Source organism: Haliaeetus albicilla, chromosome 21, assembly GCF_947461875.1.
Source record: "Haliaeetus albicilla chromosome 21, bHalAlb1.1, whole genome shotgun sequence".
NCBI lineage: Eukaryota > Metazoa > Chordata > Aves > Accipitriformes > Accipitridae > Haliaeetus > Haliaeetus albicilla.
The window spans coordinates 12,958,325-12,985,075 of NC_091503.1; the positions used below are offsets into that span (position 1 = coordinate 12,958,325).

The 26,751-nt window shown below is 42.5% G+C and overlaps 2 protein-coding genes across 2 annotated transcripts; both read left to right on the forward strand.

Moving 5' to 3' along the window:
- Positions 1-6,518: 6,518 nt before the first annotated feature.
- LOC104311648 (serpin B10) lies at positions 6,519-14,648 on the forward strand. The gene is made up of 8 exons (XM_009926891.2): positions 6,519-6,625; positions 7,708-7,885; positions 9,183-9,296; positions 10,957-11,091; positions 11,503-11,620; positions 12,002-12,144; positions 12,700-12,855; positions 13,730-14,648. Exons 2-8 carry the CDS (start codon positions 7,718-7,720, stop codon positions 14,132-14,134), a joined length of 1,239 nt encoding a protein of 412 aa, XP_009925193.1. The 5' UTR covers positions 6,519-6,625; positions 7,708-7,717; the 3' UTR covers positions 14,135-14,648.
- Positions 14,649-18,123: 3,475 nt separating this feature from the next.
- Positions 18,124-26,695, forward strand: LOC104311702 (heterochromatin-associated protein MENT). The gene is made up of 8 exons (XM_009922382.2): positions 18,124-18,293; positions 19,590-19,766; positions 20,701-20,787; positions 21,185-21,322; positions 21,828-21,945; positions 22,652-22,794; positions 23,924-24,091; positions 25,170-26,695. Exons 2-8 carry the CDS (start codon positions 19,599-19,601, stop codon positions 25,572-25,574), a joined length of 1,227 nt encoding a protein of 408 aa, XP_009920684.2. The 5' UTR covers positions 18,124-18,293; positions 19,590-19,598; the 3' UTR covers positions 25,575-26,695.
- The last annotated feature ends 56 nt before the right edge of the window (positions 26,696-26,751 follow it).

The following is a 26,751-nucleotide window of genomic DNA, read 5'->3' on the forward strand; positions in this document are numbered from 1 at the left end:
CTTACCAAATGAGAGTTGCCCACATGTGAGAATGAGCCCCACCAGTTCCTTCATTTTGATTCTCCTATGGTCAGCCCACAAAGCTCTCATTGTCTTTTCTCACTTTTAACCCTCTCAGAACCAAAATCTATAGAACACCACTATAAATCCTAAGCAGTGCTCACAATTGCATGCTACTCCCAGGAAAAAAGATTCCAAACTAATTCTGAGCTTTTATTTTTTCAACTCACACAGCACTTCCCTACTTTTTCTAAATGTTAGCAATAGCAACCTGCAGTCTAAAATCAATGCAGGCAAACAATGAACTTCTATTAGTGGCACCTTATAGACAACAGGATCCTGGAGGTGAGCAAAACCTTAGTGGAAGGTTGACTTCTTAGCCACACAGGTAAAATTCCAGTGTTGCGGCTCTGATAAGAGGTCAATATGGAGTGGGAGAATAGTGAGTTGTCAGATGAGTTCCTGTAAGGAATGCAGAGATATGGGAATTAAAGGTGGAAAAAGGGGATGGAGGAGTCATTAAAATTCAGGGGACTGTGTGTAAGAGCATTTCCTCTTTTCTCTGTCATTCTGCCTCATTTCCCTTGCGCACACATCATTGCTATCCAGTAACTCCCCTTCCCCAAGGCGCTGACTATCACCACCCTCACCATGCTCTCTGTTACCCTCCTTGCCCTCCAGCAATCTCTATCTACTTCTTGGGGCAGTGAGGGAAGAGGGCAGGGCTGGGGTCAAGCCTTGTTTCTAAGAGGAGAAATGTCAGGGAGAGGAAGGTTTGAGACAAAGGAAGGAAGTGGGAGGAGAGCATTGCCACTCCTGTGCCTAGAGGGATCATCTGCTCTGCAATAAGGCTGCATCAACTACAAAGTCCACGCTGCATCTCAGCTGCATCTGCAGGAGGTGTGGTGAGGGCCCATTCCTCCAGCCACAAGCAGGGAGCATGTGCTCTGCCTCTCCTTGCACATACTCTACTAACTTTCCTTAGGCTGATGTTGCCTCTATACCACTGAATTCAAATGAGTCTTGGTCTATGGCTTGGTCTGTCTGTGTTCCCAGGCAAGCAATTATCAACCAAAGAAGCAAGGGATATTAAGAAAGCCTCAGAAGATAAAGCCAAAGCTCTAGAAAATGAAGGGAGGTAGACCAAGAAGAAAGAAGTCTAAAGCAGCTGAAAGGGACAATCGCACTAGTTTTAAACTACACAAAGAGGGTTCTACTTTTGGCTTTGTAAGAGCTAAAAGAGCCACAAATAGCAGTCCAAAAGATAATGGAGCCATGAAGATCTGCATACAGCTGAATCACAACTGGAAAGGGCAGGTCCCAAAGAACTTGGAAATGCTTTGGTAAAGAAGAGCAGATGATCACCAGGATATTTTAAAAGAAGGTCCTCAGTGCAATACCCTGCAAGTTCACAATTTTGCATCTCTCACAAAAGCTTGAGGAACAAAGTCAAAACTTTCCATCTCATTTTGTCTGAGAGCAGAAAGGAATAGATCACCTTGTCTTACTTGTGTATCGTCATTAATTTCTACTTGGTCATTGTTATGAAAAGCTTGCTAACTTGAACCACATAAAAGGATGTCAGGTCTCAAGAGACTGTGCTCTTTTGTGCAACAGGCAGAGAACCTGAGAGATGGAAAGACAGAAGAATCTTGCAATGGCAAAGGCATTGGTGAGACATGTTCAAATGATGCTAATGACACTCCAGCTCACTCAAGGTCCTTGCCAGTCTGAGGGGGAAATTCCATTCCAAGTGCCCTTTTGGGGGTTACTCTCTTCCAGCACAAAGGCTTACTGCCTTTGTATGTGCACTTAACCAGTTAAGTGTGAAACTCTGAAGGGCCATCAGGTGCCAAGCAGATCAGTGAAGAGCTAAGATTTCCAGTACACTTCCACAAGTATCAGGGAAATTCTCCTGATGAAACTTCTGAAAATACAAACTGTCTTGTGAAACCCCTGGTCATTCCACCAGGCAAGAATATTTGCAGTCAAGCTGTATGAAAAAATAGCAAATGTTTAAATGGGTTTCTTAAAAGAGAGCCCTTCCTCTATACCCTACTCTTGCACATCAGCACAAGGCTCCTGTTTAGGATGCACTTTTGTTTAGAAACGTGTTTTGAAGATACATCGACTTGATATTGACATTCTTCATCCCACAACATGGCAGATCTTGCACTATAGCACTGCAGGCTGGGAAACACCCATTAACACAAAGCAGGGATCAGCTTTCTGATTCAGTATTCATGCAGCTGACATACAGTTACACCCCTTGAGAGATTTTTTCGGAAAAATGACAAGTTTCAGCTAAAGTGCATACAACCCACACATATGTCATTACTCATAATGCAGTACTGTGTGTCATGATCGAGAAATTCAGGCCACTCTTCATATTTTTGTTGTTAACTACTATCTGGGATACTTCAAAAATGCTCACTGCCTGAGTCATTCAAAGGAAAACTGCACCCTTGCATATGTGAAAACAGTTTGCAAATTCATTAACAGATAAAATATCTCTTTTCAGATACAGAGATCGGTCCTTTCTCAGAAGTGTTGCGCTTCTTAACAGAGCTGAATTTCTCAGGAAAAACACTATCTTTATTGATTACAGTGTGTCTAAGCCAAAGCACGTAGATGTAATACCAAAGAATGATGAATTGTGCCAGTATTGTCAAATTTCACCACACCTTTGCTTTCTGCAGGTGTGGAGCAAACTGCCTCGGTAATATTTATACAGGAACCTCACCACACCCTCTGGCAACTCATAAGGTTTTAAATACTGTTAAGAGTATGTCAGCAAGGATTGCTTGGCAAGGGAAGGCTTGCAAACTTACTTGTAGGACGTACATAACAGATAGCTATCTACTCTGTTTCAACATAAAGACACGTGTATTCTCAGCCAACAGTTTATAGGAAAAAAAGATACCCAAAGAACTAATGCCTCTTAAACTTAAAAACTATTTGAGATTTCAGGATGATACAAACTTATCCTACATAAAAATCTGTTATAGCACAAACCAAAATCTGTTATAACCAGTCTAGGCGATCCATACAAATTATTTTTTTTTTTTTTACATTATGACAGAGGCATCACTGAGAACACAGTCCTTCTTAGCACAGAAGAGTTCATGTATCTAGTCACTCAGCACCCTTACTATTTTCTCAGATTCTATGCCCTGTCCTCTTTACAGTTTTTAACTTTAAATCACACAGAGATTTAAAAAAAATTACATCAGACCTCCAAAGGAATTTAAAAATTCTCAGATTTCAAAATCAAAACCCCTCTCCTCCCCATGATTCTTATATCTCCTGAAGTCCTTTTAAAGGTTTGGGGACATTTAAAATCCTCTCATGTCTAAAATCTACTGGCCTGCTCTGGCTGAGCCAAAAACTTGAATAGAGTGCTCTGCTGCCTGAACCAGAAATTCTTTCCTCCCAAGTAAATAAACAGTGCTTGTACTAGTGAAAAAATATTTGAAGATGTCAGGGAAACTGAACAGCTTTCTTTCGAACATCACTTTTTCTTTTGATCTACCTGAAATATAGACCATGTTAGTTCTTAATTAAATCAGGTTTCCAAGAGCTATACAGAGTTGATAGCTAAAATAAGCTACCAATGAACACGAAAACCAGCCATGGAAAGTTGTATCCTAAAATACTGTGTGAAAGCAGAAGCTACAATTTCTCTGTGACAGAAAGTCTTTCTCTAAAGACTCTCAAGAGCCATTATAGAGCACTTTATAAATTTCTGTTTAGACATCAAGCATTTCACCTACTCCTGAACCCAGGTGCTGATGAACAGAGCAACACACTGTGTAGGAAAGTCACAACGACTTGTGCTAAGTGACGCTGAAACTGGAGGAAAACAAAATGCATTTATATAGCTGAGATCTGGCCAGCGCACTGATGTCCTGCCAATATTTGTCCTGACCAAATGGAAACATGAATGACTACAGTGAAAGAGCCCACAGGTTTACTTCCCACAGGAAGGATACTATTAATACAAATATAAGACTTCTAGTGTGCTTCTGTGTTGACTTAGTATAGAGTGGGAGTGAGGGTACCACTGCTACTGAGTCAGCAGCAGCACCACCCATTGAGCCGTGTCCTCTGGTGGTGCTAATTTAAAAGGATATTGGAAAATGTTATCAATCCATCATGTTGATTTAGCATATGTTGCCCTTTGAAAGAAGTATAATTTTAGTTACTTGGTATGCTTTTTTTTTTTTTTTGGTAATGACCAGCCATGCCATTCAAGAGGTGTTTTAAAAAGGTAGCTTTAAAACCTTGTACAAAAGCACAAGCCTCTCATTCAGTCTAACCCAGCATTTCTGTGTAAACAGAACACCTCAGCCACTTCTTGTAAAGCAGCACGCAGTATTACAAGTTAGCAAATTAAATTCACCCCCGCTTTAAAACCAGAAAATCCACAGTAATTGCTCTAAGGGATGAAGTCTATCCCGTGTATCTATCACTCATTCAACAACATGGCTAAATTTGCAAAGATTACTCAAATCATTTAGGCTTTGGAAACCACCTAAGGCCAATGTAAACAGATTACAACTTTCCCAGGCGCAATGGAAGCAATTAATTCTGAAGCGAATACCTCTCCTACACTATGCGCTCTTTGGAAAATGTAGCAGATGCATCTAATTACAACTCACACTGAAACATGCTGGTTTTGTGTAGCTACAATTTCAAAAGACCCAAGGGGCAGGAAAACACCATCTGATTGAAGTCAAGAGGTGCCTCACAAGGAAGAGAGCAACTTTAACAAAGCTTTCGCTTCCCAAATTATATTGATGCAGAACGTTCACCATTGGCAAGGGACCCTTTACAGCTGCACACTCCTATGCCCTACAGCAAATTTTGCAGGTACTCCCATGGCACATTCCTCATTACAGGATCCTCTGTGCCAGGCACTGACCTACAACGTAAGTCCATGTTAAATGTATGTTTATAGACAGCAGGTCAGAAGAAAGCTCTCAGAAGGCAGTTTATGCTGAGGAGATAGATCTTGGGAGTGAGCCTTGCTCAGTGTCAAGGAGGCAGTCCTGGAGAAACAAGCTCCTATCCAGGTTTTCAAGGTGGTATTATCAACAGTTGTCATGGTTTAACCCCAGCCAGTAACTAAGCACCACGCAGCCACTCACTCACTCCTCCCCAGTGGGATGGGGGAAGAGAATTGGGAAAAGAAAAAGTAAAACTCGTGGGTTGAGATAAGAATGGTTTCATAGAACAGAAAGGAAGAAACTAATAATGATAATAATACCAATAATAAAATGACAATAATAATAATAATAGGATTGGAATATACAAGTGATGCACAATGCAATTGCTCACCACCTGCTGACTGATGCCCAGTTAGTTCCCGAGCAGTGATCCCCCTAGGCCAACTCCCCCCAGTTTATATACTGGACATGACATCCCATGGTCTGGAACACCCCTTTGGCCAGTTTGGGTCAGCCATACTGGCTGTGCCCCCTCTCAACCTCTTGTGCCCCTCCAGCCTTCTTGCTGGCTGGGCATCAGAAGCTGAAAAATCCATGACTTTAAACTAAACACTACTTAGCAACAACTGATAACATCAGTGTGTTATCAACATGCTTCTCATACTGAATCCAAGACATAGCACTATACCAGCTACTAGAAAGACAATTAACTCTATCCCAGCCAAAACCAGGACACAGTGCAGAGAGGTAAAGAATTAATTAAAGGGCAAGGGTAGGATTACACAGGGTGTTTCAGTCAGGGGTCAGAGTGGGGATGGACGGCTACAAAAGGACAAAAGAGGGAGGCACAGCATGACTGCAAGGAAAATCAGGGAAGGAGGTATCTGAGTAGCCAAGGCAAGAAGGAAAAGAGGATTTGACAGGATATCCATTTCTGGAATGGAAAATAAGGAATAGATCTCTGAGGTGCTACATTGATCAAACGGCAGCCTTCAGATTAGAGTGGGGAAACAGAAGCAGAAGAAAAATGAAGTCTAATCTATGACCCACACCAGGTTCTAGTGATGTTGCCACTGATAATAACAGCAAGGGTCTGGTGTCTGTTCCTCAATCTTAACTATCTCACAGTGACAACATTTCCCTGGTTGTACAGTCTTAGAATCCATTTTTCTAAAACAGAAATCCACCAGGAGTGACAAATACTTTCTCAGTAGGAAGCGGACAATAGAAGAACTCACACATAAGAAGTCACTGTCTTTTCTCTGCCTCTCAGTTTCTCAGAAATAATTGCTATTAGACGAATCATAAAAGAAGTAGGTCAGCAACTGCCTTTTTTTTAAACCCTCCAAACTGCAAAAGAAAGATTGTTTAAAGCAGTGCAAGTTCAAGTTGTTACTAGCCTGTTGCCACAAGTTTTTATAGAAATACTTCTGCAGTCAGTTTTTTAAGGTTCTTGTATGGTATTATTCTCACCATCACTTCACATCCTACTCTGAGATGATTCAGTTCTTCCACAGGGATGTGGCCTTCAGAGCATAATAAATTGCACAGTCATGAGTCATAAGAACCTCTGCAGAACTAGCCAGACACACTATAAATTCACCCTACCCTTTATGTCAGCTGCAGAAACCTTGGAGACACCCAGAGCAGCAGTGTTCCTCCCTGCACAAAACAAGGTACTGTAATGATTTCTAGAGATTATTTATTTCATATACTCTTGGATGATATTGCTTTGTTGACAAACGCATAGAAAAAAGGAAGCAGGGATCTGAATGGGAAACAACGAATGCTTGGAAAAGTAATTTACTAAGATGGCACAGGCATGGTCTAGAAGGTAGAAGTCTTAAAAATATACAGGAAGAGCAATTTATTGTACAGAGTTCTGTAATTTCTAGGGCTCGTGGGTAGCATATATATCATAGCAGAGTAAGAACCACTGTGTTTGCTTAAGTCAGCTAATTTGTTCTTGTGCTCTTTAGTTCTTATGAACATCGGGTCAGGTCCTGGTTTGCAAGCTACTAAGGACACAAACTGTCTTTATTCTAAGGCCATCCTATACCAACCAGAATAGCTCTTAGTCCCTGCCTAGAGCTTTCAGCTAAACCTGCAAGGCAAATGACAAATAGCAGCACTTGTGGTCTACTGAATATGGACACCTTGTCCTGCAGGAGAACTGGGAAGCTAGGATCTGGGTTAGTGCTGTAAGACAAAGTTTCAGGACATTTTTGAAAGTCAAACAGGAAATACAGGATGCTTAGCATGCAATAGTTGGGGCAGTGCTTGCCCAAGCATTGAAGGAGTATTTTGCCCTGTCCTAAAGGAATAGTTTGACTGTTACTGTTACCAGAGTATTTGTTCACTACAGTTATGAACATGGAAAGGCTCTTGCACAAATTGAAGTATAAAAGTTGTCATAAGAGGCAGTCTCTCAGTATCCTCTAGCCCAGGCACTGGTGAGTAACCTTATCCACTGTCATTCCAAGATGCTGTAAAGGACAGTGAAATAAATGTCCTGGTGAACTAATACAAAGCAAGGTTTGCCTAACCTAAATGATAGCTAGTGTCATCAGTGAAACAGGACACACTAAACCTTTTATGATTTTATAATAGTTAATCCTCCTTGTTCTTCATATAAATAAATACTTTTAGAAAGCCTTTAAATCACGAAAGAAACTTCAAAACTGAAGACAAACTTGCAGACACAGAGCAGTCATAATTAGTAGTTCGCTAATAGCATCTTTTCTCCCTTTCTGTGCAGGTTCAGAACAATGGAAGCTTTGAATAAAGCCAACACAAGCTTTGCTCTTGACTTTTTCAAACATGAGTGTCAGGAAGATGGCGACAAGAATATTTTGTTCTCCCCTTTGAGCATTTCATCTGCCCTGGCTACTGTTTATTTGGGAGCCAGAGGTAACACTGCAGATCAGATGGAAAAGGTGAGTCCGGGCTTCAGAAGGTAGCTGTCTGAAAGGACTGATCTCTTGAAATATCATCCTCTATGCAGGAGATTTACTGTGATGGAACAGAGGAAAGCCATAAGTAGGAAAATTACTCTCATCAAAACTCTACACACAGATATGGCAGTTCCTGTTTCACTCTGATGGGCACTGCAGTGAATAGACCAGTTCTCCACTTGCGCAGGTCAGAGAAATAGTCTACCCTAACCTCTGGAAACAGGCCCCCAACAAACAAGAGAAGTGGCACTGGTGACATTGTCTCCTTTTAAATCTCAGCAGCAGAAATAAGGGATCTTTATCACAAAGCTCAGTAAGTTGAGCACTCACCAGGGAGTGGGAGACCTGGATTCTCCTTCTACTCTGCCACAGACAATTCCCATCTCACGTCTCAGCTCTTTGGAAACGACCCCCCACAAAAAACACTCTCCTCTACAGTTATTATAAGCTTCACACTTTGCTAAACAAAAATCTACATCCACAAGATCAGAGAAGAAACATGGTGAGACTACAACCCTCTCTTTGGGGTATGTATTTTACAGGCAGAATCACTTACTGAAATCCCTAAGTTGTATTTGTGCAAAGTTCATAGCTTCAGCAGGCGGCAGTGAGAACAGCCCCAATGCACAGCTACCTAGCTCTTGTCGCAGGAGGTCAGGCTTTTGGGTCTGCATCTGCTAAGGCAGAAGTCATCCCACCTACTAAGGCAGTGACCTAATTCTTCATTCACAGGACAAAAGAGGGCCAGTAGGCTAACAAAGAAAGGAGTGATCTTCTGTTAGGAAGAAGGGAAAACAAAAAAAGGCGTAGCTCTTCTGAAAAATGTTCCAAGGTTGGACGCACTCCTCTGTAGCCTGGGTAAGGTGCACATGCCCAGAGCAAGTGATTTAAGGCATGGAACTGCCCGCACCATTTTCATGCTTTCTGACACAGAGCAGTGCTCTGTTTAGACTTCTGCTTTGGTAGCCTCCACCTGGAGATAATTGGCTCTTCCTAGGTATTAACTGGTCAGCCCAGGGCATAACTCAAAGCAGGAAGATTCCTCTAGAAAGGCCAGGTATGTGAGAGTTTTGCCCTGCGGCCCTCAGCTTAGTGTGCACAAGCTGTTTTGTACAGATGGGCCTCAAGACCTAACCAAAGATTTCATATTCAGTCAGGAATAGACACACAAAATCCGAGTTTGACTCTCTTCGTCACCAGTCCCATGACATCACTGAAAGATTTTACTGAAACAGCAAATTTTCTATCACTGCATTTATCATTGTTTTTTCCACTACAGGTACTTCACTTTAATAAAACTGAGGGAGCCAGAAACGTCACCACAACCATAAAAATGCAAGTCTACTCCAGAACAGAAGAACATCTATCAAATCGATGTGCTTGGTTCCAGAAGGTATCTCACCAAGTCTAGGGATCAAGCTATGGGCAGGGTCACATCTTCTCTTGCTTGTATTTTCCTTCCACATTTGCATTTGCTTATGTTTGCTTTCCTCAGAGGTGGTGTACACAATTAATTGGTACAGCATCCTGTGATACCTTCACCTAATGCAACACTTATTACATGCTTCCCCTTTTTAGGCAGAATTGCGAAAACTAACCTCAAATTTGCAAAATTTAAAATTTAATGTTACCATGTTCTCTCAATAGATCTCTTGGTCTTTTTCCTTTAGCTTTGAGAAGAAATTTCTTTCTCAACTTATTACTGTTCAATAGCTAGCTATTTAGCGCAAACATGTTCTTTGAACAGGCATGGTTCCTACCTCAGAGAGCTAATCACAAGAACAGAGCTGCCCTTCCACACCTTTGAATGCAGCATCAAGAAAACAAAACCCAGAACATTAACTTTTCCAGGCTACCTATGCTTGACATGTTTCAGAAATTAGTCTCCATTTCAGTTGAATAGGTAAAAAAACTAACTGACATGTTGGAATTTCCCAAGGCAGACCAGCTGGTTGCAATAGGTCTTAGAGAAATGGGAATCATTATATTCCTGAGATATTTCTTTGACATACTGGCAGGCATCCTGTACCAAAGTATAGGTAATTTAACATAGCAGAAAAGTACGGAAAAGCAAATGTAATCCCTCTGAGTCAGTAAAGGCTGTTTTTCCTCATTGACTATTCAACCATGGTGGTGTCAAGCTCTTCTCCCTGCTCATTCCTGTCATGCTTATTCTTTGTGGGAGTGAGCCATTTCCCTGCAGTCAGCCCACAAAGCCGCAGCGGCCATGAGTTCTGATGAATGGGAACTTCGAACTACATCCCACAGCCAAATCCCATAGTGGGAAGATTTATTTTAGGGGCTATGTCAACAACCCATTTGCACTGCATGAACAGGAGAGGGATTGTTCCTCATGAGTAATGCTTGTCCAAACTGTGAGAATTACAGAGCACTGTGGGTAGGGCAAAGGGACCGTTCTAATGGTTCAGAAATATAAGTGTCTGTTCATGCCTCTGATGTAATGACAAGATGAATACAGCACAGGTCCAGATTTTTAGTTTACTAATTCACAGCTTAAATTCCTTGAGCTCATTTGAGAGTTTGAGCCCACATTCATTTAATCCTGTTACCTCAATATAAAGAATTTACTGCAATTACTGGAACACACACACACACAAATAAATCACAAAATATTAACATTAAAAGCAGATTAAGAAATTTAGGGACAAACTTTCCATGTAACACACTTGACTTTCATAAATTAAAGGAGTCACACAGCCAAATCTTCATGCATTGTTTAACAATTACACTCTCTCTCATTCGGCGGATATACTTAGTTTCACAACCTGCACTTACAAACCCTTAAATGTTTTACATAGTTCAGGCTCTTAACGCTTGCATTCTGAGACACAGTGTCTATACCACATCTGCAACTTCTAATACTTTCAACTGATTCTTTTAATAACTGTCCAGTTTAGAACACCTCTTGTGTTGCAATACAGGTAGCAGATCACCTGAATAGAAATACTTGGAGCTGCATGAAGGAAAAAATTAGAAATTTTGAACTATTTTACACAACAGATGAATAATGTCTTTTTTTCCTTTTCTCCAAGACAGAAATTGGCAAATCGGATAATATCCATAGTGGGTTTAAAGCACTCAACTTTGAACTCAACCAACCCACTAAAAATTACCTGCTTAAAAGTGTCAACCAGTTATATGGAGAAAAATCATTGCCTTTCAGTAAGGTAGGTAGACAACTTATTCAGATTATGCAGTGCCATTTAACCTTTATGATCTATCTATGACAACATACCATAAACCATATACTTTAAAATATTTTCACTACATCTGCAAATCATGTTGTTATCCTTCACATAAATGTTTTCTATGAGACTTTTCCTGAGACTTTGGACACTAAAATTTTAGTTTTATGGGATGTGTATGTAATTTCAGAGTGATTTGCAGATGTAGTTAGGTGAGAACATTTAAATTGAGTATTTCCACTAAAAAAATACTTTGTTCCTTTGAAAAAATGCTGTGCTTGTAGTCTATGTAATTTTTATCATGTTTTCTCCCTATTTGGCTGTAGTTATTTATTACCATTCATATTGGCAGCAGGCAGCAAACATAAGACAGGTGTCTTTCTTGCACTGCAGGAATACTTAAAATTAGCCAAGAAATATTACAATGCAGAGCCACAATCAGTTGACTTTGTGGGAGCAGCAGATGAAATCAGAAAAGAGATCAATTCCAAGGTCGAGCACCAGACTGAAGGTAAGGTCCAGCCTCCCCTCTCCCAATTCAAAAAGAAGCCATTTCGGCATTGAACAAAGTCTCCGTACCCAAGGGGCCCAAGGCAGGTAAACAATTCACCTCAGAAAGATAAATCAGATCAGTTTTCCTAAAGCAGTCATCTACTGACAAGCCCTTATTAAAATTAGCGTCCTCCATCTGAACACGGGAGGAATGTGGCTTACTTTTCTTTGTAAATCAAGATTACCCCAGTAACCACCTATTTGTGAATAATCTCAAGATAGACGCATGCTGTATCAGCATTTACAATTTCCCTGGCTTATATCCACAGAAACGGCGCCAACACTTACACCAAAACAGTAAAACTGCACAAATGTGTAAATGTCCTTCTGTTTTGTCTAGGTAAAATCCAAAATCTGCTGCCTCCTGGATCCGTAGATTCATTCACCAGGCTAGTCCTGATAAATGCGCTCTACTTCAAAGGAAAGTGGGCAACAAAGTTTGAAGCTGAAGCTACCAGGCAAAGGCCTTTCAGAATAAACATGGTATGGGAGTATCCTGCCTTATATCCTACACTGCGGGTGGAAAAAACTGAAAAAGATGGGGGAGAGAAATTCCTGTCAATCTTTAAATCCATGCGGCATGAAAATTATCTGATTTAAAGCATACAGTATATTTTCTTCAGCACAAAGACTGCACACACATACTAGCACCTGAGCCATGAGTCAAATTGTCAGAAGCTGACTTGAAACAAGCTTCCATTCTCTGAAGGCAGAGAAAACAAGGAGGTGAACAAAACTGTGTGGGTTAGTTCTTTAAATTTTCATTGTTAACCATATGACAAATCAGAGTGGAATACAGCTTCCTATAATGGGTGTCATCTGAGACACCTTGGATAGCCTGCCTAGCCTCCAAGTGCCTTTCCAGAAGACCAGGGGTCCTCTGCAGATCCTGTGTCATACCACTTCAAGCCATAAGGATGTCTCAGACACATGGGGCAGCTTGTTCAGTAAATACAATAAACTTCCACTGTGCTACTTTAACTCATTCCTCTACTGTTCAGAGTACAAATGGCAAACATTTAATTTGATTTGTTGCAGCATACAACTAAACCAGTGCCCATGATGTACCTGAGTGATAAACTTAACTGTACCTACGTAGAATCAGTCCAGACTGATGTTCTTGAGCTTCCATACGTCAATAATGATCTCAGCATGTTTATCCTGCTACCAAGTGACATCACTGGCCTACAAAAGGTAAAGCAACTGAGAACACAAATCATCTGAAAAAACAAGAGTGTCATTATTTACTTACTTTATGCATGTGCAAGGTAAAAGACCAGGCGGCAGTCGTATTTCTAGGAAGGAGGGTACTGGTCAGGCTCAGGTTAAAGCAAATCCCCAACTTGGTCTAGCACTGTGAACTTGAAGCTTTTGGAGCTCCGAATAGATTTCTTACTTTTGGCAGCTGGCACTTCTGTGGTTCCTAATGTTAATTAGTCCTGGAAACAGGTAACCCAAACCCTACCAGACTGGCTCTTCTTCCAGCTGAACAAAAATGAGGACAGATAGCCTGCCCTGTTGAGATCCACTGTCTATACCGATTCAGACAGATACGATTTCATTCCAAAAAAACCCAAACCACAAATTGGGCAGCCTCCATTACTTTCCAGGATGTGCAGAGCTAATACATATGGATACTGCCACCTTCTGTAAAAAGACTGATCCTGCCTTTGGATAATAAACTTTTATTAAATTCTCATTTACGTTAGTGGGTGTTCTGTAGAAAAAAAGCTCTTTTCAGTAAATTCTAAAATGTAGGGAGGACAGAAATATGAACAGCGAATCAACCAGACTATTGTTACTTGACACTGATGTTTTTGTTCTACAAGTATTTAACCCAGCTATATTCCCTGACAATTACTGAGAACAGTTCAAATACTGCATTGACCTACCATAGAGCAACACACTCCTTTAGTCAAAAAGATCTCCAAATTGATCTTTCACTACTGTTTTTCTTGTGTTCTTACAACAGTTTGAAAAGTTCTTCATTTAAGAAAAGAGAATAGCCCTTAGGGCACAGGTTTTTGAATGCTCTGTAATTTTCTGATTCTCTTTTTACTAACTGCAGCTAGAAAGAGAATTGACTTTTGAAAACCTGTCTGCATGGACCAGCCCAGAACTAATGGAGAAAATGAAAATGGAGGTTTATCTGCCCAGGTTCACTTTAGAAGAGAAATACGACCTCAGATCTACTTTGAGCACGATGGGGATACAAGATGCCTTCACTAAAGGTCAAGCTGATTTCACAGGAATGTCAGAGAATGGTGATCTGTTTTTGTCACAAGTTTTTCACAAATGTTATCTGGAAGTCAATGAAGAAGGCACAGAGGCAGCAGCTGCCAGTTCAGCAGCACTGACATCACGAAGTCTTGGTGCTACTGTTATTTTTGTGGCAGATCACCCTTTCCTCTTCTTTATCAGGCACAACAAGACCAAGAGTATCCTCTTCTTGGGAAGGTTCTCTTCCCCCTAGAAACTCAACCATTGCTAAACAGGCTCTTGCAACAACAATAATGAACAAAATATGCACCACGAAGAGCATCTCAATAGTCTGTGCACTTCTTAATTTTCCTGTACTGTTGATAAATCTCTCAATGGTAGAAGAGAGGACATATTAAAAATAACCTCAAATTCACACCTCTGGTCATTTTCCTGGTCAAAGAACCCCAAAATGGCAGCACTACACTATAAGCACCAGACTGTGCACAGTACAACATTGATGCATCTTTTCAGTGCTTTCTGAACCAGAACTGCCACGATGCAGAACAGACTAAGTTGATCTAAAACAGTAGGTTTGGTACTTGCTTTGGTACATAAGAAGAAAAGAAACAGGAAAAACTCCTTCCCGCAGAATGCTGCTGAATCTCCATTGGTTTCAGGTCACTAAGCTGGTCATCCCAGGAGAGCTACCTCACCCACATGCTTGTCAGTTTTATGCCAACTTTGCAGCCTGGCACAGCTGGTAATGAAATAAACGTGCAAAATCCTCTGTGTTCCCAATACTGGTGCTTCTTTCTTGCACGCAGAGGGGCTAACACATACTTCCTAATTTCTGTCCCACAGCAATTGGAAAATATTGAACAACACTATAGAATTGGAGGAAAATAAAACACATGTGCCTTGAAACTGTCTCTTTTGTAACCTTTCATGCATTCAGCACTGTTGCCAGCCCAGCAGTGCACTACTTTACCCTCATTTTGCTTTGCCACTTATTTCACTGGTTTGAGACAAGATCAAATTGGAGAATCAAGCCTGTAATACTAACTCCCTAAGTTATGATTACATGCAAATCTCCCAGTACACATTTATTCCTGTCACAGCTCTTTTCTCCTATGGAGGAGAATGTCCTAATCAGTCATGCATGTTTGCAGGGGATGCTCCTAACTCTCTGAATTCACAACAGAGAGCAAAGGACCGGGTCTTTTACAGGACTTGCACACACAAAAAGCATCTTACTAGAAACATCTTTTCTTGGAATGGCAGGACTCCCTTTTCCTGACAGAGAGAAGACTGATGACTGTCACTGAGTCCTTTCTGTTTTCTTCCATGTGGCCAGCTGCTTCCAGGGTCCCTTCTGGCTCTGCTTCCCAAATGGGAAGGAGCATAGGAAAAGTGTTGTGAAGTAAGTTGTGGTGGGTTGACTCTGGCTGGATGCCAGGTGCCCACTAAAGCCATTCTATCACTCTCCCCCCTCAACTGGACAGGGGAGAGAAAATACAACAAAGGGCTCATGGGTCGAGATAAGGACAGGAGAGATTACTCACCAAGTACCGTCACGGGCAAAACAGGCTTAACTTGGGGGAAATTAACTCAATTTATTACAAATCAACCAGAGTAGGGTAATGAGAAATAAAACCAAATCTCAAAACACCTTCCCTCCACCCCTCCCTTCTTCCCGGGCACAACTTCACTCCCGGATTCTCTACCTACCCCCCTAGTGGCGCAGGGGGATGGGGAATGGGGGTTACGGTCAGTTCATCACATGTTGTCTCTGCCGCTTCATCGTCTTTGGGGGCACGAGTCAACCCACTCTTCCCCTGCTCCAGTGTGGGGTCCCTCCCACAGGAGACAGTTCTCCACAATCTTCTCCAATGTGGGTCCTTCCCACGGGCTGCAGTTCTTCACGAACTGCTCCAGTGTGGGTCCCTCCCCTGGGCTGTAGTCCTTCAGGCACAGCCTGCTCCAGCGTGGGTCCCCCACGGGGTCACAAGTCCTGCCAGAAAACCTGCTCCAGCGTGGGCTCCTCTCTCCACGGGGCCACAGGTCCAGCCAGGAGCCTGCTCCAGCACGGGCTTCCCACGGGGTCACAGCCTCCTTCGGGCATCCCCCTGCTCCGGCGTAGGGTCCTCCCCGGGTTGCAGGTGGAGATCTGCTCCTCCGTGGACCTCCCTGGGCTGCAGGGGGACAGCCTGCCTCACCATGGTCTTCCCCACGGGCTGCAGGGAAATCTTTGCTCCAGCACCTGGAGCACCTCCTCCCCTCCTTCTGCACTGACCTGGGGGTCTGCAGGGCTGTTTCTCTCACATGTTCTCACTCCTCTCTCCAGCTGCCATTTCTGTGTGTCCTGCAACTTTTTTTCCTTCTTAAATATGTTATCACAGTGGTGCTACCACTATCACTGATGGGCTTGGCCTTGGCCAGTGGTGGGTCCTTCTTAGAGCCGGCTGGTATTGGCTCTGTCAGACACAGGGGAAGCTTCCAGCAGCTTCTCACAGAAGCCACTTCTGTAAGCCCCCCCACTATCAAAACCCTGGCACACAAACCCAATACACAAGTGCTTTATTCTATCCCCATATGACCTCAACAGCACTGCCTTCTGTCTGTCTCCGCTGTGAAACACGACACAGGATCCCTCTGTGTTCAGGTGCAATTCGGCCATGCCCTGCTTCACCTAATGCAAGGGCTTCACGTCCCGTGGCCAAGCCTCTTAAGCGATTCCTGATCTGCCTCAGGAATAAAGACAGGGAAGCCACACCTGGGAGGCCAAGGAGGAACAAAACCATGACAACATGCACCCAAATTCACTCACAGGCCTTTAAAATCAATGGAAATGTGAGTCATCTTTTCTCTCTCCTTCAACTATTTTAAGCATGCTTGCAAAGGTGACAGAGTGAATGTCCTCTTGGCAGTACCAGATCATTACCAAGTGGCAATGGCCACAACGCTTGAAGGGTGAGTTGCACATTAGGAAACAACCTTTTCCCAGGGCAAGCAGCACAGCGCTGGAGAATGTTGCCCAGAAAGGTTGGGGAATCTCTATCCTCAGAAGGGCTGCGGCTGACCTTGTCTACTGACGGCCCTGTTCCAAGCAGGAGGTTGACCTCTGGATGTCCCTTTCAATTAACATGTGTGATTTTCTCTCATCAACAGCCATTCTGCCTTGCCACCTCCCTTTCTCATCCTGCCTGGCATCCTTGCATCTTGACTAGCAAAGGGAGCTAGCTCTCAGCGTACTTCTTTGGGACTTGGAGTCTCCTGGCTTAGGCTTTCCCACCACCTAACCATTCAGCTGACCTTTCTCCTACCCTGATTTGTTGAGGATTTACTTATCGTACTGAACCCAATACTTGTTTAATTTCTGGCATTTCTTCATTGCCTTGCACAACATTGATTTCTGCCACTTTTTAGAAGACTCGACCCACTCTGTTCCTGTAATCAGCCTTGCAGCAAAATGCTTAGCACACAGTACAGTTTCCTTCCCTTCCTCCACTCCCCTTCCCCTGTCCCCCAGGGTCTTACAGTTGTTGCCACCACCTTCTCCTTCTTCCACCACCCAACAGCAGCTCGGCTGCCTTCTGGGACTGCAGAGTGACAACTACTGTGCCATGTTTGCCCCCATTGTATTTTGTCACTCCATCCTTACTTGAGCCCTCCAAGTGGGGTTGTTTCAGTCCTTGCCCTCCTTCAGTACATGCAAGTACTGTGCACTAACTCTGTGTTTTGCAGTGTTTCTCTCAAATGATTCCCAGCTGTGGCTGCAATGAGATTTCTACACCAACACAACCAGTGGGGTATCCACTCCTTACCCTGAATAGTCCTTCATGGCTTTGCTTCTCTCTATGCTCCTAATGATCTTCAGTCTGAAGCTGGACACCCAGTGTCTAATTCAATCACTAAGCTTGACGTTTTACGTTAATGTACCACATTTGAAACCCAGGAGTCACAGCTGCACAAAGCTGGAGAGAAGAATCAGGCCTACAATATCTGCTTATATCCAGAAACCAAACCCAAGCATTCTAGTTGTGTAACCTTTTTACCAGTCATTTATTTTAAACAACAGACCAGTTGTCTCCACAACACCAGAAGACCATTGGAATGGGTAAACTGTTCTGCTGTCCTGTCAGTAGACTATTGTGGTGTAACAATAGAGATGAGATTTTAAATCCATTGTGCCATTTTGAAATGGCTAAAACTGAAAAGTGATAAGGTCAGCAAAGAGGACAAAATTACATAAGATCTTTTGGGGGTGTGGTAGAAAGGAGCTCTGAGTAGGCGGCAACAGCCTGGACGTATGGGAGAAGGAAAGGGAGGTGCAAGCAGTAATATATTTCTAAATTTATTCATTGCTTAACACACAAACGCAGAACCTGACTGAGGACAAGACCTAAGTCTTCTCTCTCACAGGATCAGAGGTAAATATTTAAACCAATGTAAGTAACTTTTCTGAAGCTTTTAAAAAGTGATTTGTAGTTTGCATGACTGTATAGGTAAATTATAATATACCAGTGTTATAGTGCATTATTCTTGCCTCTTGTTTTTCTAGATGTCAACCCTTAGAGAAAATAAATCTGTGAGGCTAATGAAAATTGCTAATTCCAGGCAGAATTGATCACAAGAAGGATGGTTTTCTTAGGGCAGCAACTGTCTTATAAATTAAAATCTTCAGTTTGATAAAGGAGTCCCATACTTCAGGTGAAGAAAAGGCCATTTTCATTCGGCAAAGGCACAGCACTTCATGTTATCAGGCCAGGGACTCAGAGGAGTATTCATTAGCGGAAAACAGAGCAATCTACATCTTGATGCTCTCTTGGTTGTGTTCTCCAAGGAAAGAAAATCACTCTGTGGTACAGATTTGGTACTGACAGCACACTGACTGTCAAAAGAACTGTAGTATTTGGCAACGGAACACTTGATAAATACCTGTAGACTTCAGAGATTGCCCCATTGCTCCATTCCATAAATATAAACAACAACAACAACAACAACAATAACATTTCTGGTCTCTTGACTGGAAAACAATATGAGGCAGATATCTTCAAGTCTGGAATTCTCATAACCTCAAGGAATCTAGTTTCTGGGGAAAACAAAATTGCTGGAACATACAGAAGGGGTGGTAGGCACACATAATGAATAAAACTCCATCAATCTAAAAGCAAATAATAGCTTTGCTATTCATACTACTCAGAATAGGTGGCTGGCCAGGAAAAGCACACGAGCCTAAGAATTATGCTTAAATTCTTCTCAGTATCAGCTCTCAATTCTATACAGATCCAAAATGAAGTAGTGGGAAACTCGGGCGAGTTGTGAACCTACGTACTAAAACTGCATTTAAATTCCCCTGGGAGCATTACTTTGATAAATCATTAGTTAAGGACAAAAAGGAAGAAAAATAGGCAGCTTACAAATCTGCATATTTTTGAAAACCAAAGGCAGAAAGAAACACAAAGAAAACTACAGCTGTATAAAAGAGGACATATGTACAATTATAGGAAAATATTATCTGGTTAAGAAAAAAAACCTAAAAGAAATTGCTGCTCCTAACAGGTGGCAAACAACATCTGTGTGGAAGATAAAACATACAACTAGGCTATCAGTTTTAGTGGGTGCCAATACATTTTATTGCACATGTAACATTTCTCCCTAATATGCACTGCATAAATAATTTTAATAATTCAAATAGTACAATTCTGTCTCTTGCCTCTTTCCAGGTTGTAGCAATGGAACTGGTCTCAACATCAGTTGGCAAGTTTACAGTTGATCTTTTCAACAAGCTGAATGAGACCAACAAGGGCAAAAACATTTTCTTTTCCCCTTGGAGCATATCATCTGCTCTGGCTCTGATGTACCTGGGTGCAAAAGGCAATACAGCAAGAGAGATGGCAGAGGTAGGTTGCTCTACGAAGCACACACCCCATACAATACCTGGCTCTTGTATTGGCTGCAAAATTTAGTGTTAGAAAAACTTGCCACCACAATGACAAGGAACCATGGGAGACCACAGAACGTAACAAGTGAATGGTAAATTTTATTCATTTCATTGCAGGTTCCCCACTTCTCCACTAAGAGAAAGTGTTCTGTGGGTATCGCACGCTGAGCACAGAGGTTCTCTGAACCTGACTTCTTCTAAACTATTCTACACCTTCTAATTTATCCTGTGATTCTATGATTCTGTTACAGATGAGATATTCCCTTTGAGAAGCAAACAGCGGATGTCAGTAGCTCCTAACTAATTGGCAGGAGGCTTGCAGATCCCAGCACCCTCCCTCTCTCCCCTGGCCAGGATGCCTCTTTCTATCTTGATTTATGCTTTCCTAAACAACTGCCTGACAATCCAGCAGGAAAAAAGGAAGGGCTTTAGTATCTCCACATCCCCCAACCCAATACTTCCTAATGCCACACGGGCACATTGCTGGCTCAAAGGGAGCTGTGGTGCTCAGCACTACCCAGCACTCTCCTCTGTGTCACCGCATGCCCGTTCAGATGCCTTTGGACCATTATTGTGGGGAGAACCGTTTGGGTTTGCCAAACACATTGCTATTGCTGAAAGCAACAGCTGCGGAAAGGGGTTCAGCCTTGCAGTGTGCAGGCAGGAGCACTGCGTCGATGCTCTGGGAGGGGGACAGTGCTGCTCGTTGTTACTCTACGGGGTTTACATATACTACAGCTGCAGCATCCCTTTGATTAGTCACCTAAGCAGCAGATGATAGCACAGTGAGTTTCATAAGGAGCAAACCAAGACAACCATTTGATCCCCATTTGGCTTTAAGTCACAGCAGTTCCTTTATGCCTATTTCATACCTGTGGAAACTCTGCTTGCAGGTTCTTCATTTCACTGAAGCGGCAGTAGCTGAAGGCTCGTCTTCTGTGGCCAGACCTTCTCGGGGGAGACCAAAGAGAAGAAAAATGGTATCTCTTAGAACTGAAATCCCAAGATAAAGAATTGCCAGCATCAAAATGTCCAGATACAGCTTTAGGAGTCCAGTATTCCTTGTCTGCACTCCTCTTTAAAGTACAAACCCCAACATACTTCACAACAGGTTCAAGTTCAGTTCCTTTCACTCACTCAGACTCTGAGTAGCATGGAAGGACAAGTCACTGGGATAGTCTGGAAGGTTTGCTATATGGCAAATCAGTTAATCCAGTCATAAACAGAGCCCTGCAAATCGCAGTGGTGGTAAACTTGGAAAAATAAAAAGTAAGAGAGAGGAAACCAAATCCTTCTCCAACATACATCACATCATAGCATGTTTTGAAAACTTCATCCAAAAATGCAATTGCTGAATGTATGGTTTCTCTTTCCCAGGATCCTGAGTACAAGCAAGCTGAAGATATCCATGCTAGCTTCAAAGAGGTCACGACTGCCATCAACAAACCCAGAACCACCTACTCGCTGAGAAATGCCAACCGCATTTATGTGGAAAAAACCTTCCCATTACTTCTTGTAAGTTAAAACTCAGAGACGAGTAAGAAAAGGGGCAAAAAACAGTTCTCATTTTAATTACTTGCCATCAGTAGAACAGGTTTGAAGCTGACCCTGAATACTGCAAATAAGAGCCCTGGATTCCAGTGATAACTGGAGAATACCATTCGGTCTGCTCACAGCATTTAAAGATGCATTACCCTTTGACCGAAGTGCAGGGACTCCTTTTTATGCAACATGGCTTTATTATTGGAAATCCCAAAATCTACAATTGTAAATGAGACATTCAGATAAGCACATCCATGGAATGTGCACAGCCTTCCTCGCTTCTCCAAATAAAAGTGGGAACAAAAGAAGGGAACTTTCTGTTCTTTTGTTATTTCTTAACTGTTAGCTCACAGTCCAACAGAGAGTAACAGGCAAGATGCCGCAGTCCTCTAGGCCCAAGAAGCTATCCTCTATGGTATAAAACTTCCTTTTTTGTTGTTTTTGGTTTTGGCTTTTTTTTCCTTTTCTTTTTTTTCAGACATACATACAGCTCAGTAAGAACTACTACAAAGCAGAGCCACACAAGGTTAACTTTAAGACAGCATCGGAACAATCCAGAAAGGAAATCAACACTTGGGTTGAAAAACAAACTGAGGGTAAGCTGAGCTCAACCCCAAAGTCTTTCCTCTCCTATTGTCAGCCTGCCATTTCCTTTGGGCAGGCGCCCTTGCTTCCCCGCGTGCTACTGCAGCAGCCAGGTCATGCCTTCTGACACGGACCGTGAGCAGAGATGCAGTGGGAGGACAGAGAAAAAGCAGCACTTAAGGAGCTTCAAATACCTGACCCAGACCTCAGTTTGCTCCCTGGGGAGACTCCCATTGACTCTGCTGTGCTCTGCATCAGCTGCTCCTCAAGCACAACTGCTGCCCTGGTGCTGCACCCATGCACCACAGGCAGAGCAGACGGAGGGGAGAAACCCCTCTGCTGACCAGTGTGCTCCAAGGCGGGGAGGGGACCCTACCTAGCTGTACCATACTGCGCTGGCCAGAGGTGCTGGCCTCCTTTTACTTGGCATAACCAGCTGGTGAGGCAATAGATGGCTTTCTGCTTCCAGCTGCTCGCCATAAAGCTGTGACTTTTTTGGGGGAAGGAGTCAATCCCTGTCAGCCAGGAGGAGAACTGGGCAGAAAACGGCTTTGGAAACTGTAAACAAACTAAGCGATTTGTATCAGGGGAGTAATTTAGTCAGTAGGGCATGGAGGCATGGACTTCTTCACTAAGGAGTTGAACTGAGAAAAAAACAATCAAAACATCCTCACTGTGCTACACTGGAATGACACCTGACTCTTCTGATTTCCAAAGGCAAAATCAAGAATTTGCTGAGTCCACAAGATGTGGGAAGCACCACCAAACTGGTCCTGGTAAATGCCATTTACTTCAAGGCGGAATGGGAAACGAAATTTCGGGCAGAAAATACAGAACTGCAACCCTTCCGACTGAGCAAGGTAAGCTTCTCCAGTACCCTTCTTACCATAAACAGTCTGGTGACAACAGCTACTGCTGAAATCTTTCCATTTCATAAGTCTTTTCGGTATCCCTGTGGTAACTAGACTCTCTGTGAATAGCTGGTTACAGCAAAATGTGTCACTGCTCAGCTCACTGCAACACTAAGATGCTGCTCATGTAAATGTTAATGTGCTCTAGATAACAGCTACCATTTCTGAAAGCACTAGAGTCACTTAGGACATTTTTGTAAAACAGTGCTAAAAGGGCAGATATTAAAAGCATGATTTTGAGAGTCCAAGCTTCATGCACAGGAACTATATGCCATGTCATGGGTGAGTACGGTACCTGGGCCTCTGTGCTGCCCAGCCTAGCTGGGCGCAAACATACCTGCTCAAATACAGCTGCAACAGGGTACCCTGAGGGGGTGCGTGGTTGGGTGAGACTAGAAGAAATGTTAAGGGCATGTATCCATAAGAGGTGTCAATGAACTCACATCAAAAGACAAGAGCTCTGTGCAATTTCCACCAACTGTAGCTTCTGCCTTCTGATTAGCATGTATACATTGGCTGCTTCCCTGAATGAAGGGACGTAGATGTTAAGAGAGGTTCCATGCTCCTGCAAAGGTGACTGCTTGCCAGGAACTCCCCTCTTCATGACCCCCTTTGCTCAGCCATTAGTGTTATCTTCTGTTAAGGGTTATGACATAAAGAGCAATCAGCTAGTCACTTTTTATTGCCAGAGAGAAGAGACCACAGAAAAACTGCACAACACTTGTCCTTTTAAACCATAGCCGCTTCTCTGCTGTAGTGTTGTAAGGCCACGTCCCATACCTGCTCCATCCCCTCATTCCTTGCAGACATTTCTAACTCTCTTCCTCCCTCCTCTGGGTGCTGCTGTGCATGTTTTGGGGAGAAGAGAAAAATCAGTCTGTTCAACCCCCAACAAAATGCTCTGGGACAAACACCAAGATAAGCAATATTGTCCAGTCAAGAAAAGCTTTGGAAAATGAATGACAGATCACTGTTGTAAAAGCTGTTTACAAAAGTTTCCTCTCCCTTCACTGCACTGAGTCATCATCATCCTGCCTTTCAAGGAATGATTTCTTACTTATAAACAAATACTTTACAGAACAAGACCAAGCCTGTGAAGATGATGTACATGAGACAGACATTTCCAGTTCTTATCATGGAAACAATGAATTTCAAAATGATTGAGTTGCCGTATATGAACCACGAACTCAGTATGTTCATCCTCCTTCCCGATGACATCAAAGACAGCACTACAGGTCTTGAACAGGTAAAAAAGTATGCTACATCTATTTTGTATCACCACCCAGTCATTAAAAAAAAGGGACAGGCTGGCAACCATATCTCCCCCTTGGAGGATATGCTGTTTGATCTCCTCCACTAGCTGAATTAATTTCCTTTAATACTTATCTAATCCCAAGAAAGTTCCTCCACGTTGAGTGCTCTTCATTTGCTAAGAACTGAAGACAGTCAACACTGTGCATAATCAGATACTTAGGTCTTCAACAGCCCCATGACTGACACCCAATACTACATGATCTGTAAGGGTTAAATCTCCCTTCATTGCACATTCAGGAGGGACAGTACTGCACAAGTAGTCACAGCCTCTTCCTGAGATAACAGACACCTCTTCTCCATGGCCTGGAAGTTTATTCACCTTCTTGTTCTCATTTTGTTTGCTCCCCACACCCCTGCTCCCCCCTATTTGTTTGCTGTCTGAAAAACTAGGATTTTGGTGAGACTGCATTTGTTGCAATAATGAGATCTGGCACTGTAGTTACTACAGTTGCAAGACTGTTAAATTCTTGGTGTCTATCGTGTCAAGAACATCATTCATTGCTCTTCTCCATTTAGTCTGAGCTGAACCCTGGTGACATAGTTCCCAGGACACAGAGTGGCAGTGAAAGATTTTGCTGGAAGCAATTTGTTTTAAAATTGCCAAGGGAATATGTGCAATATTAACACCTGTTTCTATGGCACTGGACCAAACCGTGTCAGTTGCACAGCTGACAATCTCCTGGCAATTACCTTCACATCAAGACTGAATTAAAAGAGAGGAAAGAACTACCTCAGGGGATGGCAGCTGCAGGTGTTGAGTGCCTTATCTTTCTTTTGCATTGAATTTGGCAGGGGTGGTACTCAAAACTTTGCAGCATTAAGTCTCAAATGTTTGTTGTACACCCTGCCTCTGATCATCAGTAAAAGCAATTTATACCTCATGTTTTCAGCTGAATGTTAAATTTGCCATTTTAAAAGTGTTTAATTCATTAAATTGCCATACAATTGATTAATTCATAGCTAATTAATTGTTTTCTCCTTGCAAACAACTTCTCTTTCTTAAATGATAGCTGGAAAGAGAGCTGACATATGAGAAGCTGTCTGAATGGACTGATTCCAAGAAGATGACCGAAACTGCCGTGGATCTGTACCTACCCAAGTTCACAGTGGAGGAGAGATACGACATAGGTGATAATCTGCGCAGCATGGGAATGCACACTGCCTTCAGCAGCAATGCTGATTTCAGTGGAATGGCTGAGAAGGGTGATTTGCTGATCTCCAGAGTTATTCACAAGTCATTTGTTGCAGTTGATGAGAAAGGCACTGAGGCAGCTGCTGCTACTGTAATTACAGGACTAACAAGTCCATATTTTCCCCATGTTCTGAAATTTAAGGTTGACCACCCTTTCCACTTCTTCATCAGACACAACAAATCCAAGAGTATCCTCTTTTTTGGCAGGTTCTGCTCTCCCTAGAATGAGTTATTACTTGCTCCCAGACAGCACCCAAGGTTCACTGTTCAATGGAAAAATGTGAACTGCAGCGTTAAAAGCTCAACGTTAAGCCATGTAGCCACATGTACTGAAATATATGTCCTTTTTCCCCCCACCCCCCACCCCCCGCTAGTAAGGCAGCAGCCAGAGACCACCCTGTGCCTCAAAGATCATCCCTCTACTGCTCCTTTCCATTGCCTTAATGAGAAAGCCCTCCACAGAAAACAGAGTGCAGAATTTTGCTTCCTTGCATCACACCTGCTCTTCTGGCTTTGCTGTTCGAGAGTAAGGTGGAGCCATAAAAGCCCTCTGCACACAGGCCATCATCTAGCCCCATGCCAAGTGCTGACTTCAAGGGAAATGCAGTTCATCCTCTTGAATGTCCCAGAAAGGAAAAAAATCCCTGAAACAAAAAAAAAAAACCTGTAGAATTCTATAGGCTCTCTTTTCCTCACTGGGAAACCTGCATTTGCATTACAATGCAGTTTCCTTATGTTTATTTCAAATTTAAAGACTGTTGGAAATTATCAAATTTAATACAAGTCCAGAATAATCTCAAAATGCCCCTTATCTTCCCCTGTCTTCTCACCGTGTGTATATACTCACATTACATTCATTCTCTCCTGCCTTTGCAGCTTCATGAAAAAATGAGGTAGCGGGGGAAAATGGTCCAGCCTTTAACATTTAATTGCTGACTTCTAACCACCTTGCTTTTTTCCCTCATTTTTCTAAACTTTGTAGGTTAAGGTTGCTGAGAGTTCCAATCAGCAAAAATGCTAAGAAAACTATGAGCAACATGCTTCTTGCTACCTCTTATTGATATGCAATCTAAAACCTCCAGAACTCCAATCTGCTTAATTTAACCTAATTATACCTGTTTCCTGGTTAATATCTGCACAGTTTCCTTGCTACCTGGATCATTGATCAGTGTATGACTTATGATTTATTATTAATTATGTAACTTATGAGTGCATCTCAGCAAAGATAGTCATGGTATTGACAGAAACACCAGTGAGATTTTGACTGATGCTTTACTTCATAATTTTACCATGATACGCATTTAATCCAATAAATGAACTTGGAGTTGTGTTTGTGTTATTCAAGACACTGACTGACCTGGTTCTCTTAGAGCATCATGTAAGGTGCATGGCTGGAGCAC